The sequence below is a fragment of the Salvelinus alpinus genome, unplaced genomic scaffold (genome assembly GCF_045679555.1).
Source record: "Salvelinus alpinus unplaced genomic scaffold, SLU_Salpinus.1 scaffold_40, whole genome shotgun sequence".
NCBI lineage: Eukaryota > Metazoa > Chordata > Actinopteri > Salmoniformes > Salmonidae > Salvelinus > Salvelinus alpinus.
This window is the reverse complement of record NW_027255981.1, coordinates 455140-476496: the sequence shown is the minus strand read 5'-3', so window position 1 is coordinate 476496 and position 21357 is coordinate 455140. Positions and strand designations below refer to the sequence as shown.

General features: G+C 42.0%; 1 protein-coding gene across 1 annotated transcript in view; it reads left to right on the top strand.

The window, feature by feature from the left end:
* Positions 1 to 21357, top strand: part of LOC139566976 (apoptosis-stimulating of p53 protein 2-like) — a 49958-nt gene that overhangs the window by 2678 nt on the left and 25923 nt on the right. The window contains exons 2-3 of the mRNA XM_071388367.1: positions 19346 to 19493; positions 20063 to 20176. Of these exons, the coding sequence (XP_071244468.1) occupies positions 19346 to 19493; positions 20063 to 20176 (262 nt within the window). The remainder of the gene's footprint in view (positions 1 to 19345; positions 19494 to 20062; positions 20177 to 21357) is intronic.

Genomic DNA, 21357 nt, shown 5'->3' with positions numbered 1-21357 from the left:
AGAAAACCGAAGAAAATGAACAACAATGACAAATGGTTTGATAAAGAATGCAAAAATCTAAGAAATAAATTGAGGAACCTGTCCAACCAAAAACATAGAGACCCGGAAAACCTGAGTCTACGCCTTCACTATGGCGAATCACTAAAACAATACAGAAATACACTACGGAAAAAGAAGGAACAGCACGTCAGAAATCAGCTCAATGTAATTGAAGACTCCATAGACTCTAACCAATTCTGGGAAAATTGGAAAACACTAAACAAACAACAACACGAAGAATTATCTATCCAAAATGGAGATGTATGGGTAAACCACTTCTCCAATCTTTTTGGCTCTATAACAAAGACTAAAGAACAAAAACATATACATGATCAAATACAAATCCTAGAATCAACTATTAAAGACTACCAGAACCCATTGGATTCTCCAATTACCTTGAATGAGTTACAGGACAAAATAAAAACCCTCAAACCCAAAAAGGCCTGTGGTGTTGATGGTATCCTTAATGAAATGATCAAATATACAGACAACAAATTCCAATTGGCTATACTAAAACTCTTTAACATCGTCCTTAGCTCTGGCATCTTCCCCAATATTTGGAACCAAGGACTGATCACCCCAATCCACAAAAGTGGAGACAAATTTGACCCCAATAACTACCGTGGAATATGCGTCAACAGTAACCTTGGGAAAATACTCTGCATTATCATTAACAGCAGACTCGTACATTTCCTCAATGAAAACAATGTACTGAGCAAATGTCAAATTGGCTTTTTACCAAATTACCGTACAACAGACCATGTATTCACCCTACACACCCTAATTGACAACCAAACAAACCAAAACAAAGGCAAAGTCTTCTCATGCTTTGTTGATTTCAAAAAAGCCTTCGACTCAATTTGGCATGAGGGTCTGCTATACAAATTGATGGAAAGTGGTGTTGGGGGTAAAACATACGACATTATAAAATCCATGTACACAAACAACAAGTGTGCGGTTAAAATTGGCAAAAAACACACACATTTCTTCACACAGGGTCGTGGGGTGAGACAGGGATGCAGCTTAAGCCCCACCCTCTTCAACATATATATCAACGAATTGGCGCGGGCACTAGAACAGTCTGCAGCACCCGGTCTCACCCTACTAGAATCCGAAGTCAAATGTCTACTGTTTGCTGATGATCTGGTGCTTCTGTCACCAACCAAGGAGGGCCTACAGCAGCACCTAGATCTTCTGCACAGATTCTGTCAGACCTGGGCCCTGACAGTAAATCTCAGTAAGACCAAAATAATGGTGTTCCAAAAAAGGTCCAGTCACCAGGACCACAAATTCCATCTAGACACCGTTGCCCTAGAGCACACAAAAAACTATACATACCTCGGCCTAAACATCAGCACCACAGGTAACTTCCACAAAGCTGTGAACGATCTGAGAGACAAGGCAAGAAGGGCCTTCTATGCCATCAAAAGGAACATAAATTTCAACATACCAATTAGGATCTGGCTAAAAATACTTGAATCAGTCATAGAGCCCATTGCCCTTTATGGTTGTGAGGTCTGGGGTCCGCTCACCAACCAAGATTTCACAAAATGGGACAAACACCAAATTGAGACTCTGCATGCAGAATTCTGCAAAAATATCCTCCGTGTACAACGTAGAACACCAAATAATGCATGCAGAGCAGAATTAGGCCGATACCCACTAATTATCAAAATCCAGAAAAGAGCCGTTAAATTCTACAACCACCTAAAAGGAAGCGATTCCCAAACCTTCCATAACAAAGCCATCACCTACAGAGAGATGAACCTGGAGAAGAGTCCCCTAAGCAAGCTGGTCCTAGGGCTCTGTTCACAAACACAAACACACCCCACAGAGCCCCAGGACAACAGCACAATTAGACCCAACCAAATCATGAGAAAACAAAAAGATAATTACTTGACACATTGGAAAGAATTAACAAAAAAACAGAGCAAACTAGAATGCTATTTGGCCCTAAACAGAGAGTACACAGTGGCAGAATACCTGACCACTGTGACTGACCCAAACTTAAGGAAAGCTTTGACTATGTACAGACTCAGTGAGCATAGCCTTGCTATTGAGAAAGGCCGCCGTAGGCAGACATGGCTCTCAAGAGAAGACAGGCTATGTGCACACTGCCCACAAAATGAGGTGGAAACTGAGCTGCACTTCCTAACCTCCTGCCCAATGTATGACCATATTAGAGAGACATATTTCCCTCAGATTACACAGATCCACAAAGAATTCGAAAACAAATCCAATTTTGATAAACTCCCATATCTACTGGGTGAAATTCCACAGTGTGCCATCACAGCAGCAAGATTTGTGACCTGTTGCCACAAGAAAAGGGCAACCAGTGAAGAACAAACACCACTGTAAATACAACCCATATTTATGTTTATTTATTTTAACTTGTGTGCTTTAACCATTTGTACATTGTTACAACACTGCATATATATAATATGACATTTGTAATGTCTTTATTGTTTTGAAACTTCTGTATGTGTAATGTTTACTGTTCATTTTTATTGTTTATTTGACTTTTGTATATTACCTACCTCACTTGCTTTGGCAATGTTAACACATGTTTCCCATGCCAATAAAGCCCCTTGAATTGAATTGAATTGAATTGATATACAGATGATCTAACATCTCGTAAAAGATTTGTAATGTTGTACTTCTTGTTGACGAAATTCGTGCTAATGTTGGGTTTTTGAGCTACCGCCCAATAGACTCATTCACTCCATTGACTCAGAGCACTCCTTGTCCCAGAATGCACCCCACGGCCCATTGACGTAGCATGTGCAACGTTTCCCATCACAAAAGTATATCTGCCGTTGCGAATGTCAGACTCTGCTCTGTGAGGCACATCGATCTGCAGGTTGAGATTGTAGACTTCTAAATTGATAGCTGTAAAATTGCCTAAACAAAATACACTAATACACTAACTATCTACGTTACATGCTGATATTTCTTTGGTATTATTGAGTGTAGCTATGTTTGCTGGTTAGTTAGCCAGCCAGCCAGCCAGCCCATGGAGAGCATTGCATTGTGGATTTTGTAATTGACTTGAGATGCAACAGATCTACACAACAATTTTCATTATTGCTACCAACCTTTGTAATGCCAAAATGAAACATTTGTTCACAAAAAATATTCTTCTCACATTCGTATTTTTTAACACTGTAAATTCAAGAAATTAGTGGTTTTGGGTGGATTTTTCCTTTTAAACTCACCAGTCAACCTAGTGTATGTGTATTGAGCATGTACAACCTTACCTATGGATCCTGGTGTTACGCACGCCTCTGAGAAGAAGGAACGCAACACCCTGCTGCAACTCAACTCCCCGTGAAGCAAAAGAGGTATGAACTGTAGGTGCGAGAAAGGACGACAAAGGCAGAATTTACCGTTTACTAGGATTTATTTCCTACACGGTAATATGGGGAAAAGGGGCTGGACGGAACCAAAGCAAAGAAAGTAAATATCAAAGCTCCCCCTCTCCTATCTAACCTGCCTACCCACTACTACCTATCTTAGCACCACCTGGTGCCCTAACCAAAATACAGGGGGTGGTCCGCCCAGGTCTTACCTAGTGTGCCTAGACAGTGAATATACTACGGGTATATGTATGCCCGCGGGAACAAATGAAACAGAATAATTATTAACAATTTCACAAACACTCAGAAACACAGGACATCAATGAGGCTCTGTCTGACTGAGCAACAAACTCACAGAATATACCAACTGCTCCCAGCAACAACTAACACAGTAAATTACCCCAAAGCCATCAGCCTCCTCTCTCAGCAAATATCTCTCTCACAATCAAACTCTCTGCATTCCTCAGCCTTCAATCATCTCACCCTGCCTATTCTCTCTCTCTCTCTCTCTCTCTCTCTCTCTCGCGCCGTAGTTCTTATTGCGGGACTTTATTTTCACTGGTTTCATCTGTTTGCAATAGTTTCAATGGCAGACTTTTATTTTGAAGGTGACCTGCAGATTCCGCTATTGTTGCTCATGCTAATGTGGTCCAGAAATTCCACGTTTCTCTGAATGTCTAGCTAGCAGGTTTTGCTTTCCTTAAATCATATCTCATGACCAATGACATTTCAGAAATTAAAGAATGGTTTAAAATCATGCGGCATGCATATGAGGTTAACTGCCAATTAGGCTACTACACCATATTTAGCAAGAAAAGCTTCAATGGACCACACACAAGTAAAATCCCAATTTAAAGGTTTGTGGTTGTCTAACAAACTAAGTGTACGCTATTCTGTCCGTACACAACATTGTTGGATGACATGGTGATAATGTTTTTGACCATTGCCTTTTTGTGTGTAAATCCAATGAGTGTCAAATTGATTGATTGGGATCTCGTAAAAAAACAACAGCCTCCCGAGTGGTGCAGGGGTCTAAGGCACAGCATCGCAGTGCTTGAGGCGTTACTACAGCCCCGGGTTCGATCTTAGGCTGTGTCACAGCCGGCCGTGACCGGGAGACCCATGATGCGGCGCACAATTGGCCCAGCGTTGTCCGAGTTAGGGGAGGGTTTGGCCGGCCAGGATTTCCTTGTCCCATCGCGCTCTAGCGACTCCCTGTGGCAGGCCGGGCGCCTGCAAGCTGACGACGGTCGCCAGTTGGACGGTGTTTCCTCCGACAAATTGGTGCGGCTGGCTTCCGTGTTAAGCGAGCAGTGTGTCAAGAAGCACTGTGGCTTGGCAGGGTCGTGTTTTGGAGGACGCATGGCTCTTGACCTTTGCATCTCCCGAGTCCGTAGGGGAGTTGCAGCGATGAGACAAGACTGTGACTACCAATTGGGGAGAACAAAAGTACAATATTATTATTTTATTTTTTTAAATAACAGTTTGTGCCTAGTGGGAATAGCCTATTTCACTTATGGAAAGTCATAATTCATCATCGGACGTGATTGGGAGTCCCATAGGGCGGCGCACAATCGTCCGGGTTTTGCTGGTGTAGGCCTTCATTGTAAATAAGATTTTGTTCTTAACTGACTTGCCTAGTTAAATAAAGGTTACATTAAAAAAAAAAAATATATATATACACACACACACACACACACAATTAGGCTTTGGTGATTACGTTTGCAATGGCAAAATCGGGAACAACCTCCAGAATCTTAATCTGTCAGATTTTCTTGTGTTTCCAAGTGAGTCTGGTCTGGTGTTTCCAAGTGAGTCTGGTCTGGTGTTTCCAAGTGAGGAAACACCAGACGGTTTGTTCCTCTTGGGAGCCCTATGGTGTTGGCCCAACATCTTGTATTTCTTTATATATGTCGAGATCCTGGAAGATTATTGTTAGCCCTGGTAGAATTCATAAATGTTGTGCTAAGGCTAAATCTATTTCAGGCTGTTCCATCGTGTGGTTATGTGAACTGAGCATTGATTTTTACTCAACTTGAAAAGGACATCCTATCTATAAGTGAGGTATGAGCCACGGTTGGCACCAAAAAGTGACACCAGTTATATGGGGGACACATTTTGTGGAAACAACGCAAATATTTAGCAGGGTCAGGGGTGACACAGATAGTAAATAATCGATGAGTTGATAGGCTCCACCTAACTCTGTTATCTGGTTCCAAATGTCATTGATTACCGTTGTTAAACTCATCCCACACCCGAGGTTACGGAGTGCCTTTGCAACTGGTACCAGTAACAGTAAGTGGCCAGTAAGTAAGCACACAGACAGACATACACACAATCTTCCTGCTGTCACATTTAGGCTATTTATAAATTCATTAGGCGATTAGTCAAAAGTACTGCTCCGTGGCTGTGGTGGAGATTGTCAATGACATTTCCCATTGTCCCAAATGCCATTTGAAAATGTCAACTTTTCAGTGACTGGGTTGTGTTTGTTTTCACCCAGTACTGTTTTTCTGCTGCCAGAGTAATGCTCAGCACAGTGGGGGTTGGGAACGGGGGAGGGTTGCTACTGCTACGCTGATTCAATAGTAAAGTCACGTGAGCCTGGCCATATGGCCTGGGTCCAGGCCGCAGCTTAAAAACATTGGGAGCTGACCAGCGGTAACGGATTGCAAACCAATCTGCCAACATTTATTAAAGATCCACACAACCACAAGTCAAGAGTTAGTGCTAATGTATTTTTTTAAACACGTAATGGAGAAAATGATTACCGCTTTAACTGAAAAGGTCCCCGTTTCAAGAGGAAACACAACAGTTCTTTGAAGTTGGACTCTGTAGGATGGCTTTGCCCGGATGATGCATGTATCGAACAGATGCTCATTTGCTGTATGCTGTTATTGGCATGAATAATGAATGACAGCAGTGGATTGGATTACTCCTGTAGCTTGTCACTGCCGTCACAGCAAACTTAATCAATATTCACTCTATTCCAATTAATTAGCTTTCAATTGGAGTCCGTCATGGTATATCGACAATCCACTCGACCTGTTTATTAACCAAATGTAATGGTCAGTCCTATAACAACTTGTGTGTGTCATTTCAACTTGTTCTCCTTCCACGTCTACTTTTGAACGCTCTAGCATTTTTACCACCACAGCACAATAATTCACCAACAATGAATGTCACAAAAAAGGTTACTTTGATTTCCTCAAGGCTTCTCATGCAATATTTTTATTTATATATTTTTCTTTTTGTGTGTGGGGGGGGGGGGGGGGGGTGAATTTGCAGGCACAAGAAGGGCCTGCAAATTACTTTGTCAGTAATTAGATTTTTGGATGAAGACCACAATCCATCATTCATTTAGTCTATCCCTATCAACAGTGATTTAGTCATGGTTACATGATGAAATACAGAACCTTTTAGTTGTCAAATGCCCATCTCACCTAATAACAGAGGAACAATTTGCAATTACAGCAAACATTTCCGAAGATCTCATAGCACTTAGCTCATCGCCTTATCCTCCACCAAATAAGAATCCCTATTGCTAATGAGGTTTGTTCTCAGTCACACTGATGCTCCATTAATGAGAAGCTTAGCCTAACCGATCTCATTAGATGCCCCACACTGTGAAACTTTATTAAATTTTTTTACCACAGACTAGGCTAATGTCTAATCGGAGGAGGGTTAAGTTGCCCCAGACGCTCATCATGGGTTAGTTTAGCATTTTTTCGGGATTGGGGGAGGAGAAGCTGATCCTAGATGTGTACTTAGGGGAAACTTCACCCCGGAGCTGTCTGATCTGTCTGAAGAGAAGGGCAGTGTTGTGTTATTAGGGCTGCACCCACATGCAAAATCAAAGTGCTCTGCCTTTCCCCAGCTGTGTGAATCAGGGGAATTGTATTCAATCAAGCCACCTGCCATAAGTGTTCTATATAGAACCTATCCATAGAATAAGAATTTATTGTTTTCAATTATATCATGGCTTTGTTTATACAACTACTGCCTCCGCACGTCTATATTCTGAAAACTGGAATGATCTGTATGTGGGGGCTACCTGGAATACAATGTAGCCTATAGGACACATTCTCTCAAAAGCAGTAAAGTATTCTATTCTACTTCTCCAAAATATACATTGGGGTCCAAAATTATTGACACCCTTGATAAAGATTAGCAATAATGACTGTAAAAAATAAAGAATTCAAATACTGAGCTTATACAATATTGTATTGCAAAAAAAATGAGACATTTGGGAAATTATATACTAATACAATTCGTTAGAGAAAGCGATATATTATCTTTTTCTCAAAGGTAGGGGTCAAAATTCTTGACACCCCTAAAGATTCTTATAAATAAAATGGTAAAACGTTTAATATTTGGTCCCATATTCCTATCACGCAGGGACTACATCAAGCTCGTGACTACAAACATGTTGGATGCATTTGCAGTTTGTTTTAGTTGTTTCTGATTAGTTTGTGCCCAATATAAATGAATGGTCAATAATGTATTGTCACTTTTATTATAAATAAGAATAGAATATGTTTCTAAACACTTCTGCATTAATGTGGATTCTACCATGATTATGGATAATCCTGAATAATGAGTGAGAAAATGTAAAGGGTCAAAGATCATACCCTCAACCTCTCACCATTACCAATAACGGGAGGTTACCATGTTTTGGCAGCATGATCTTTGGTCCTCTAACTTTCTCAGTCATCATTATTCACGATTCATTCAGGATTGTTCGTAACAATGGTAGCATCCACACTAATGTAGAAGTGTTTAGAAACATATTCTATTCTTATTTACAACGCTAGTGGCGTCATCCCAGGATGAGCCTGCAGGAAGGGTACCACATGAGGGAGGAGGATGTCTTCCCTGTAACGCACAGTGTTGAAATTGCCTGCAATGACAACAAGCTCAGTCCGATGATGCTGTGACACACCGCCCCAGACCATGACGGACCCTCCACCTCCAAATTGATCCCGCTCTGTAGTACAGGCCTCGGTGTAACGCTCATTCCTTCGACGATAAACGCGAATCCGACCATCACCCCTGGTGAGACAAAACCGCGACTCGTCGGTGAAAATCACTTTTTGCCAGTCCAGTCTGGTCCAGCGACAGTGGGTTTGTGCCCATAGGACGACGTTGTTGCCGGTGATGTCTGGTGAGGACCTGCCTTACAACAGGCCTACAAGCCCACAGTCCAGCCTCTCTCAGCCTATTGCAGACAGTCTGAGCACTGATGGAGGGATTGTGCGTTCCTGGTGTAACTCAAATCAAATCAAACGTATTTATATAGCCCTTCGTACATCAGCTGATATCTCAAAATGCTGTACAGAAACCCAGCCTAAAACCCCAAACAGCAAGCAATGCAGGTGTAGAAGCATGGTGTAACTGCAGGTGTAGGTGTAATGCAGGTGTAACTCAGGCAGTTGTTGTTGACATCCTGTACCTGTCCCCCAAGTGTGATGTTCGGATGTAACGATCCTGTGCAGGTGTTGTTACACGTGGTCTGCCACTGCGAGGACGATCAGCTGTCCGTTCTGTCTCCCTGTAGTGCTGTCTTAGGCGTCTCGCAGTACGGACATTGCAATTTATTGCCCTGGCCACATCTGCAGTCCTCATGCCTCCTTGCAGCATGCCTAAGGCACGTTCACGCAGATGAGCAGGGACCCTGTGCATCTTTCTTTTGGTGTTTTTCAGAGTCAGTAGAAAGGCCTCTTTAGTGTCCTAAGTTTTCATAACTGCGACCTTAATTGCCTACCGTCTGTAAGCTGTTAGTGTCTTGACGACCGTTCCACAGTTGCATGTTCATTAATTGTTTATGATTCATTGAACAAGCATGGGAAACAGTGTTTAAACCCTTTACAATGAAGATCTGTGAAGTTATTTGTATTTTTACGAATTACCTTTGAAAGACAGGGTCCTAAAAAAGGGACGTTTCTTTTTTTTTGCGGAGTTTACGTCCAACAACTTTGAAGAGTCACAAGCTTGATGTAGTCATATCTTGCTAGGAATATGGGACCAAATACTACACTTCTGACTACTTTATTTATAAGAATCTTTAGGGGTGTCAATAATTTTAACCCCTACCTTTTTGAGACTTTTTTTTATATTACTTGTTAAACAAAATCTCTTTCTCTAATCAAATGTATAAAATTATATAGTTTCACCCAAAAATATTTTGTTGCATACAATATAACTCAGTATTTGAATTATTTTATACAGTCATTATTGCTCATCTTTATCAAGGGTGTTAATAATTTCGGACCCCACTTTTACATACAGTACAAGATCAATGGAACGTCGACCGTGGGGGATAGCACAAGGACATAGTCATTAGCACTCGTAAAAATAAAAAAAAGCCAAATTTCCATACGGACTGATTATTCTCTGAGGGGAAAATAAGATTTCCCCAATTCTGTTTAAGACTTGGTCATCCACTGCAAGGGTGCATCCAAAATGGTAACCTTTTCCCTACATAGTGCACTACTTTTGACCATATCCCTATGGGTCCTGGTCAAAAGTATTACACTGCATAGGGAAAAGGGTGCAATTTGGGACGCAGGCCAAGAGCCAGCAATGATAGCTCACCTATACGTTTGTGTATGGAAATACAAGTGTGCTACTTGGCATGTAATTTGATGTTCGGTCGATTTGTATTCGACAAGTCTTACAAAAGCACAACAGATCTCTTTACATGCCACGCATTCAGTGAGTGGTGCCAAGCAAACAGGGACATGCCAAGGAATTAGCAAAAGCCCCCAATGTCTGCGTCCCCTTTGAAAAAACAAACAAATAAGAACTAGAAAATGGAAAACCTAATTATTTCAAAATTGTAGTTGTAAATAAAGCTCATTCTGTTTGGGCATTTTTACTGCATTTTCAGTCCTTTTAGATGTCAACTGTCAAAGGAGCCTTAACAAGTAGTGTCCAGTTAATCTCTGATTGTCCTAGATGGCCTCAAGGCTCACTCAGATCTCCAAATGTGCCTACTGGTTCCCATAGCCCTTGCCCTATGTGATGAAATGAAGGCCCAGTGCAGTGAAATAGAAAATGACAGCCTACTTCTCTTCACTTTATCAACCTCTGACACCATCCCCCACTTCTGTATTGGTTCAAGCATGGGCTTCCTTCAGATGTGTATTTAGTCCAACATTTTCTTATTACCACTCAATAAATTAATACATTAGTATAAGTTTGGTTTGGTTGATGAACAGCGTTAGTTTAAATACATTTGCTGTTGAGAAGTGTGCTGTATACAGAGAAACAAGCTGGGGTCTATTAGATGTCGACCGATTTTAATTGGAATGGCCGATTTAATTAGGGCCGATTTCAAGTTTTCATAACAATCGGTAATCTGCATTTTTGGACACCGATCATGGCCGATTACATTGTACTCCATGAGGAGACTGCGTGGCAGGCTGACTACCTGTTATGCGAGTGCAGCAAGCAGCCAAGGTAAGGTGCTAGCTAGCATTAAACGTATCTTATAAAAAACAATCAATCTTAACATAATCACTAGTTAACTACACATGGTTGATGATATTACTAGTTTATCTAGCTTGTCCTGCGTTGCATATAATAGATGCGGTGCCTGTTAATTTATCATTGAATCATAGCCTACTTCGCCAAACGGGTGATTTAACAAGTGCATTCGCGAAAAAAGCACCTTCGTTGCACCAATGTGTACCTAACCATAAACATCAATGCCTTTCTTAAAATCAATACATAAGTATATATTTTTTAACCTGCATATTTAGTTAATATTGCCTGCTAACATGACATTCTTTTAACTAGGGAAATTGTGTCACTTCTCTTGCGTTCTGTGCAACAGAGTCAGGGTATACGCAGTAGTTTGGGCCGCCTGGCTCGTTGCGAACTGTGTGAAGACAACTTCGCCAACTTCGCCAAACGGGGGATGATTTAACAAAAGCGCATTTGCGAAAAAAGCACAATCGTTGCACGAATGTACCTAACCATAAACATCAATGCCTTTCTTTAAAATCAATACACAGAAGTATATTTTCTTAAACCTGCATATTTAGTTAAAAGAAATCCAGGTTAGCAGGCAATATTAAACTAGGGAAATTGTGTCACTTCTCTTGAGTTCATTGCACGCAGAGTCAGGGTATATGCAACAGTTTGGGCCGCCTGGCTCGTTGCGAACTAATTTGCCAGAATTTTACGTAATTATGACATAACATTGAATGTTGTGCAATGTAACAGGAATATTTAGACTTATGGATGCCACCCGTTAGATAAAATACGGAACAGTTCTGTGTTTCACTGAAAGAATAAACGTTTTGTTTTCGAAATGATAGTTTCCGGATTTGACCATATTAATGACCTAAGGCTCGTATTTCTGTGTGTTATTATGTTATAATTAAGTCTATGATTTGATAGAGCAGTCTGACTGAGCGGTGGTAGGCAACAGCAGGCTCGTAAGCATTCATTCAAACAGCACTTTCGTCTGTTTGCCAGCAGCTCTTCGCTGTGCTTCAAGCATTGAGCTGTTTATGACTTCAAGCGTATCAACTCCCGAGATTAGGCTGGTGTAACCGATGTGAAATGGCTAGCTAGTTAGCGGGGTGCGCGTTAATAACGTTTCAATCGGTGACGTCACTCGCTCTGGGACCTTGAAGTAGTTGTTCCCCTTGCTCTGCAAGGGCCGCGGCTTTGGTGGAGCGATGGGTAACGATGCTTCGAGGGTGGCTGTTGTCGATGTGTTCCTGATTCGAGCCCAGGTAGGGGCGAGGAGAGGGACGGAAGCTATACTGTTACACTGGCAATACTAAAGTGCCTATAAGAACATCCAATAGTCAAAGGTATATGAAATACAAATGGTATAGAGAGAAATAGTCCTATAATAACTACAACCTAAAACTTCTTACCTGGGCATATTGAAGACTCATGTTAAAAGGATAAAAGGAACCTCCAGCTTTCATATGTTCTCATGTTCTGAGCAAGGAACTTAAACATTAGCTTTTTTACATGGCACATATTGCACTTTTACTTTCTTCTGCAACACTTTGTTTTTGCATTATTTAAACCAAATTGAACATGTTTCATTATTTATTTGAGGCTAAATTGATTATTGATGTATTATATTAAGTTAAAATACACGTGTTCATTCAGTAGTGTTGTAATTGTCATTATTATAAATACATTAAAAAAAGAAATCGGTCGATTTAATCGGTATCGGCTTTTTTGGTCCTCCAATAATCGGTATCGGCGTTGAAAAATCATAATCGGTCGACCTCTAAATAAATAAATAAATAAATAAATAAATATATATATGTGTATGTATGTGTATATATATATCCTCCTCCCCCTCCTCCCCCCTCCTCCCTCTCTGCTGATGACTTCGTCAACCATTTTGAAAAGAAGGTCGACGACATCCGATCCTCGTTTGCTAAGTCAAACGACACCGCTGGTTCTGCTCACACTGCCCTACCCTGTGCTTTGTCCTCTTTCTCCCCTCTCTCTCCAGATGAAATCTCGCGTCTTGTGACGGCCGGCCGCCCAACAACCTGCCCGCTTGACCCTATCCCCTCCTCTCTTCTCCAGACCATTTCCGGAGACCTTCTCCCTTACCTCACCTCGCTCATCAACTCATCCTTGACCGCTGGCTACGTCCCTTCCGTCTTCAAGAGAGCGAGAGTTGCACCCCTTCTGAAAAAACCTACACTCGATCCCTCCGATGTCAACAACTACAGACCAGTATCCCTTCTTTCTTTTCTCTCCAAAACTCTTGAACGTGCCGTCCTTGGCCAGCTCTCCTGCTATCTCTCTCAGAATGACCTTCTTGATCCAAATCAGTCAGGTTTCAAGACTAGTCATTCAACTGAGACTGCTCTTCTCTGTGTCACGGAGGCGCTCCGCACTGCTAAAGCTAACTCTCTCTCCTCTGCTCTCATCCTTCTAGACCTATCGGCTGCCTTTGATACTGTGAACCATCAGATCCTCCTCTCCACCCTCTCCGAGCTGGGCATCTCCGGCGCGGCCCACGCTTGGATTGCGTCCTACCTGACAGGTCGCTCCTACCAGGTGGCGTGGCGAGAATCTGTCTCCGCACCACGTGCTCTCACCACTGGTGTCCCCCAGGGCTCTGTTCTAGGCCCTCTCCTATTCTCGCTATACACCAAGTTACTTGGCTCTGTCATATCCTCACATGGTCTCTCCTATCATTGCTATGCAGACGACACACAATTAATCTTCTCCTTTCCCCCCTCTGATAACCAGGTGGTGAATCGCATCTCTGCATGTCTGGCAGACATATCAGTGTGGATGACGGATCACCACCTCAAGCTGAACCTCGGCAAGACGGAGCTGCTCTTCCTCCCGGGGAAGGACTGCCCGTTCCATGCCCGTTCCGTTGACAACTCCATTGTGTCCTCCTCCCAGAGTGCTAAGAACCTTGGCGTGATCCTGGACAACACCCTGTCGTTCTCAACTAACATCAAGGCGGTGACCCGTTCCTGTAGGTTCATGCTCTACAACATTCGCAGAGTACGACCCTGCCTCACGCAGGAAGCGGCGCAGGTCCTAATCCAGGCACTTGTCATCTCCCGTCTGGATTACTGCAACTCGCTGTTGGCTGGGCTCCCTGCCTGTGCCATTAAACCCCTACAACTCATCCAGAACGCCGCAGCCCGTCTGGTGTTCAACTTTCCCAAGTTCTCTCACGTCACCCCGCTCCTCCGCTCTCTCCACTGGCTTCCAGTTGAAGCTCGCATCCGCTACAAGACCATGGTGCTTGCCTACGGAGCTGTGAGGGGAACGGCACCTCCGTACCTTCAGGCTCTGATCAGGCCCTACACCCAAACAAGGGCACTGCGTTCATCCACCTCTGGCCTGCTCGCCTCCCTACCTCTGAGGAAGTACAGTTCCCGCTCAGCCCAGTCAAAACTGTTCGCTGCTCTGGCACCCCAATGGTGGAACAAACTCCCTCACGACGCCAGGTCAGCGGAGTCAATCACCACCTTCCGGAGACACCTGAAACCCCACCTCTTTAAGGAATACCTAGGATAGGATAAAGTAATCCTTCTAACCCCCCCCCCCCCTTAAAAGAGTTAGATGCACTATTGTAAAGTGGTTGTTCCACTGGATATCATAAGGTGAATGCACCAATTTGTAAGTCGCTCTGGATAAGAGCGTCTGCTAAATGACTTAAATGTAAATGTACATACATACATACATACATACATACATACATACATACACAGTTGAAGTTGGAAGTTCACATACACTTAGGTTGGAGTCATTAAAACTCGTTTTTCAACCACTCCAGTAATTTCTTGTTAACAAACTATAGTTTTGGCAAACCTTATAGGACATCTACTTTTTGCATGACATAATTTTTCCAACAATTGTTTACAGACAGATTATTTCGCTTATAATTCACTGTATCACAATTTCAGTGGGTCAGAAGTTAACATACACTAAGTTGACTGTGCCTTTAAATAGCTTGGACAATTCCAGAAAATGATGTCATGGATTTAGAAGCTCCTGATAGGCTAATTCACATCAAGATTGAAAACAGAAAAACACACGTGCCAATCGGTGTGTTCAGCGGCTCTTTAAAGACAGACCCTTCAGAGAAACTGGGAAAGTCAGCTGTGCAGAGAGGTAATGTAGTCTCACCTAGGCTAAGTGTCACTTGATCATTGAATAAAATAAAAATACAATGCAACGGTGAAATGTCAGAGGTTAGCTTTACTTCTGGAGAGAGGAATGCATTTAAAGTGTTGTAGGTAGACTTAGGAAAATTACATTGTCATGCAAAGTGGGGTGACTTCCTTAATCAACAACAACAAACTGAGAATTGGCCTCTATTTGCCACTCCCCAATGTGGGCATTCTCAAGAGAGGCCGAAAGTTGGGAAGTAGTATTCTTTTTGCAGATATTAATGATCTTGTTTTCTGCATGCAGGAAGTCGCCTGGCTTTCCACGATGACGTCATATGGCGGAGTCTACCTTTTTAAGAGGGCACATGGCCATGATGTTATCCTAACTCTAATTGCCAGTCTGGTTTTCTTGTACTCCTACTGTGACTAGGACAGAAAGGCAGTCAGTTATATCGCCAGCTGTAGTCCGATCCAATGCCCAGATTGAGAGCATATTTTAAAAGGACAAAAAAGCCTCTTTAAATTTTTTAAATTATTTTTTAAAACCTATAGTGCACAGCTGCTTTAAACCGGTACTTGAATTGGTGCGTGGAGTATCAGCTGGCAAGCTTGTGCCTCAGTTTCACAAATGTCGGGTCAGTCGGCATTGCGAGTGGTTTAGCATTGTTACGCGTCTCTCAGCCACTTCTGTGAAATGCCAGATGTTTGTGGCGGATGTGGAAGGCTTTATTATTTTATACTGTTGCCTCAACATAATGACGTTTCTTTCCATAATCCACCTGTACTTGACATCATAGATTTATCACGAATGGCTTCAGGGTTGAAAACCTTCCACAATTTCAGGAAATTGGTAGACCGCTCAGTCTGACAAAGAATTTGAAAACCACTCAGATCGATAGCTCAGTCAATTCTAAATCTCCTGATTTTATATGGATTATCTCCAAATTATAACTGGTTTTAGGCAGATGTTTTCTGAATGGTAGGTTCTGTAGGTTGTTCGTGGGAATTAAGTGCTGCAGCAGTGGCAGAGTCTACAGGACAGCTTCCATCTTACAATCAGGATATGTCCCAAATTGAATTTTGGTGCCATTTGGGAAAGCATCTTCAGTCTAAAGCCCATCTGTTATCTCAGTGGTATAGCCCTTTCAGGCCCCATGCCAGACCACCTCTACGAAGCAACAAGTCAATGATTGCTTTTTGCATCCTCTATACCTTTGGGCAGCGGAGCGTGTTTGGCTTGGCCTGCTATTTATGGTGCGAAGAAATTGCTGACTTGCACGTTTGCGCATTTGAAATGAAACCATTGACCTATGTATAATCTAGTGAAAGGTCAAATTCACAGAGGAATTTGACCACTTTCAAGGACCAGTGTGTTTTCATTTTCAGAGATTGGGGCTTGGCTCTATTGGAATTTGAGACCCAGTTTTCTCTTTGAGAAAGTTTTCAGAACTGCATTCGCCCCTTCATAATTCCAGAAGGGGTTCTGGAGTAGGTCCCAGACTGTCCCCATTTTGTCTTTGGCCTGGCTCACTCCAGATGTTGAAGCAACACCATTATTATTTGTGGAATTTCCTATGGTAATTTCTATGAAATGAAAGCTACGAGTCTATTTTTGAGAAATTAAGGCATGTTTACATTTCAACCATTTTCCATCCTCAAAATTAGGAATAAGCAAAGGCTTTGATTTATTGTCAAACAGATGGAAAAGGGGTCTTACAAAACATCTGCCAGAAAAAGTCTTAAAAGGTATTAGAAATGCATCAAAATATAATAATGTTGAATTAGACCCCTGACAACTAATATCACCACAAAAATATAAACGCAACAGGCAACAATTTCAACAACTTTATGAGTTACAGTTCATAAAAGGAAATCAGTCAATTTAAATGAATTTGTTAGGCCCTAATCTATGGATTTCACATCACTGGGGAGCCAGGCCCAGCCAATCAGAATGAGGTTTTCCCCACAAAGGGCTTTATTACAGACAGAAAAACTCCTCAGCTGTCCGGGTGGCTGGCATCAGATGATCCCACAGGTGAAGAAGCCAGATGTGGAGGTCCTGGGCTGGCATGGTTACATGTGGTCTGTGGTTGTGAGGACGGTTGGACGTACTGCCAAATTCTCTAAAACAACATTGGAGGCGGTTTATGGTAGACAAATGAACATTAAATTCTCTAGCAACAGCTCTGGTGGACATTCCTGCAGTCAGCATGCCAATTGCACACTACCCCAAAATTGAGACATCTATGGCATTGTGTTGTGTGACAACTGCACATTTAAGTGGCCTTTTATTGTCCCCAGCACAAGGTGTACCTGTATAATGATCATGCTGTTTAATCAGCTTCTTGATATGCCATACCTGTCAGGTGGATGGATTATTTTAGCAAAGGAGAAATGCTCGCTAACAGGGATGTAAACAAATTTGTGCACAAAATTTGAGAAAAAATATTTTTTGAGTATGGAACATTTCTGGGATCTTTTATTTCTGCTCATGAAACATGGGACCAACACTTTACATGTTGCGTTTATTTTTGTTCAGTATAGTTTAGGATTTAACCTTTTCTGCCTTGTGTAAGTTTAAGAAACATTGCCATGTGCCTTAAAATTCAGTTACCAAAAACCCACATATCTTTAAGATATCTTCACATTTCTCTCCCTCATGAGCCGCGGCGGATTAAGAAATCATAGGCCCCGGGGCTTAGTTCTTTCTATATAGGCCCCGTCAGTTAATTCGTGTTTTTATAGATGTCAATTTTATTTTCATGAATTATTAAATGATTCAAACTAAATTCTGTTACCAGATCGGTAACAGAGTTTCAAAAAAATTGTTAACGGAATGTCTGCAATTTAATTGGCTACAATGGGAAATCATAGTAGTCACAAACAACAATAGTATGCCAGCGGAAGGGAGAACAGTAGCAGGCGACCCAACTATGTTCAGCGACCCAACTATGTTTCCTTTCTGTCATCTGGTTGTCAAAGCAAGAGTGTGAAAAGTCTAGACAACCTAGACAAGCAGAAAAGTCTAGACAAGCATTAGTTAGAGAGAGAGAAGAGAAGAGAGATCTTCTCTTCTCTCTATTGTCTATCTCTAATTAATGCAACCTCTCCTGGCTCTTACTGACACCTACCCATGTGCCCCCTCCCTTTAAATGTTTTATTTGGTCAGTCCGCCCTGGCCTTGATTTCAACGTCCACAGACGTCATGTCTTGGTCCGGGCCAGTCTTGATTTCAGCTTCCATAGACATCTGGACCGGCCCAAACATAGACGTCCACGATTAGTTCAGATTTGGTCCAGACGCCTATGTTTCATTAGTTTGGACAACACAGTACAGTAAACAAAAGTAGAGTATAATTCAGCATAGTACAGTAAATAAAAGTAGAATATAGTACAGTAAGATACAGTACATTACACTTGTGTACTGTGCTATACTCTACTGTACTGAACTATACTTACTGTTCTGTGCTATATTACATAGCTCTACTGTGCTGTAATTTGATGTCCAAACTTGTGAAAAATAGACGTCTATGATTGGTTCCGATTTGGTCTTGTTTGGTGGTGGAGCTCATTAAAATAATAGCCAGTGTGTAGAGTAATACATAAATATGCAAAGGATGATATTGCACCTTTGTGTATGGATTTAGGATTTATGCATTTCTGTACAGCATAGATCAAGGACCCATGATGGAATTCTGTTACCGGGTGTAGATTTACTTCACTTAATGTATACAGTTCAATAACCAAAATACTTTTTTTTTTTACTCTGTGTCATGTCATAGCTGACATACCATTTTTTTCTGCAGACATCTTTGAATCTTAATTTGGAGCAGATTTTTGAGACCACGTTTTCCAAGTGTTTGGAAAACGTGGTCACAAACTGAGGGAGATTTAACTGAAATTCTGTTACCAACCTTTGCATCTGCACAGTTCTTTCAGTAAATAATTTTCAGTATGTAAATTGTTAAAAGTAGTCCTTGTGCATAGAGTTGTGTGGTTTGTTTTTAAATCAATGGTTTTCGTTTGGCATACATTTTAAGTAAAAAATATCAGTCTCAGCGCAATTCCATTATCGTGGAATTGCCCCTATTAGAAAAAAGACCACATTGACAAATGACTCCCCGTAAGATTTTTGGATCCAAAATAGACATTGACCATCTGTTTGTTTCAAATAGAACAGGGACCTAATGTGCTACTTATTCTGTTCTCACTAAAACCCATTGCAGTGGGGGTTTCTGAATTGGCTCAGTCTTTGTCTGGGGTTGGACCCCAATCTTCTCTAACACTGTTCTAATGGTCTATTTTCCACTGTCTGTCTTAGATGTTCCTCACCGTGTACCTCAGCAACAATGACCAGCATTTCACAGAGGTGCCCATTACCCCGGAAACCCTGTGTCGTGATGTGGTGGAGCTGTGCAAGGAGCCGGGGGAGGGAGAATGCTACCTAGCTGAAATGTGGCGAGGCTCAGGTGAGTTTCAGAACGGTTGTGACTCAGTCTTCTCAATTTTATGCCTTTTAAACTTGTCGTAAAGTGACAACTACTTAAGGATCAAGTTTATTGGACAGTAAAACGAGACAGTAAAGTAGGAGAGGTGCTAGAAGGGCATGGGCCAGATTCAAACCCATGCCGACACCGTAGTCATGTGTGAGGCTGTGGTATCACTGCTAGACCAGCCAGGACACTTCCTGGCTAACTTTTGATGTCAGTGTTTACTCTAGGTTGATGTTATGCGGGGCTGCACTCATCCAAGTGTTGAACTGAATGAAGCCAATCAAAGGTTTTCAGTGGTGGGTAGGAGGAACCCCCAAAAATCTTGTTCAATGTCAACTTTGGCCCAGTTCCATTTCACTCCCTAGCCCCTACAACTTTGGTGTTCACTAATCTTAAAGGTGACATAATAGGTGAAAGCAGTATCACTATCCCGTCAGATGTGAATACCTGAGGGGTAGGTTGGGGGTAAGAGGCAAGGGACCAAAATGGAACCGTGCCTTGGACTCAAGAACCGCTTACTCAGGCATCTTTCTTTGTCACACCAGAGCGCGCCATTGGCGACGGAGAGCGAATGCTGGACGTGCTCCAGTGTTGGGGACAGCAGAGGGGGGAGGTGCGCTTCCTCCTGCGCCATGACCGGGCACCCTGCAGAGAGTCAGGTGAGAGCCACAAACACACATTTATCGATGCCCATCCACCACCAGTACCCTGGATGGTAAATAGTGTGGTAACTGAATGTGTCAAGCGTAGCCTGAAAAATGGGAAAGCCTGGGTAGGCAGGTGTGTTTACTGGCCGTTACACAATGTTCTATTCCATTACAGTTGAGCCAAAGTCAATACAGCCAGCTACTATTCTAACTGGCAGACACACTTCCTAGTCCCCATTGTTGGGATGATGAATTTCAATACAATTGTTACCATCTTAGAGTTGTTACATGGTCACAATTGGATTTTACTTTTTTTCTCCAAATCAATTCAATCATTTTGCTTTGTATATGGATTAGAATAACTGTCGCGTGAAGTAAAAACTCAAAATGATAAAGAAAATGAGTGATAAGATTGTATATCTTCATGTTATTTGGTGATGCATGCGGTTTTGACCATGGCACAGTGCCAAGCATTCTAAACATCGCTGAGATAATTAAAATCGCCATGATGTTTTGCGGCTGCTGGGAACATAGTTATTTAAGAACAGGGTACACTCTAATTTTCTGTCTTGCCTGCATTCTCTCAGGCCCAAAGGTAACTCAGGATTTTTCTGACTGGCTGCGTCCCAAATGGCCAATGGGCCCTGGTCACTGTGTAGTACACAATAAGGAATAGGATGCCATTCATGATGCAGCCTGTGTGTGGTGGTGATGATATGCCACAGGCAATGCCATGCCACCCTATGTGCCACATGGCCCACACATACTAAGGCTTATGTAAATGCGTGGCAGAAAGATTCTTTAGCCATCCTTAATCCTTCTTTTGCTGCTTTTGCGTTTTCTTCTATATTTTGTATATTTTATATGAACTTGCCATAAACCAGTGGCACTTGTCATAGGATCCGTTGTGGTTGTAATAACACAATCCAGTTTTTGAACACACCCCCATATGATGTACAATATTTAACACTTTAAAGGTGCTTTTCAGTAATTAATTAATTAATGTAATTTCAGAAATATTATGTACATTATCTGCAGTAATAGTGTAATGATAGTGTTTCACAGTATTACTTACCGCCAGTGTTGTGATTGGCTGTGATATTCGCCTATTGATATTCGCCTATCCTGCTAGGCCGGCATCTGTTGTCAAAATGGGGAAAGCTGTTTTGATTTTGTGGCTGTGTTTAGGGGAA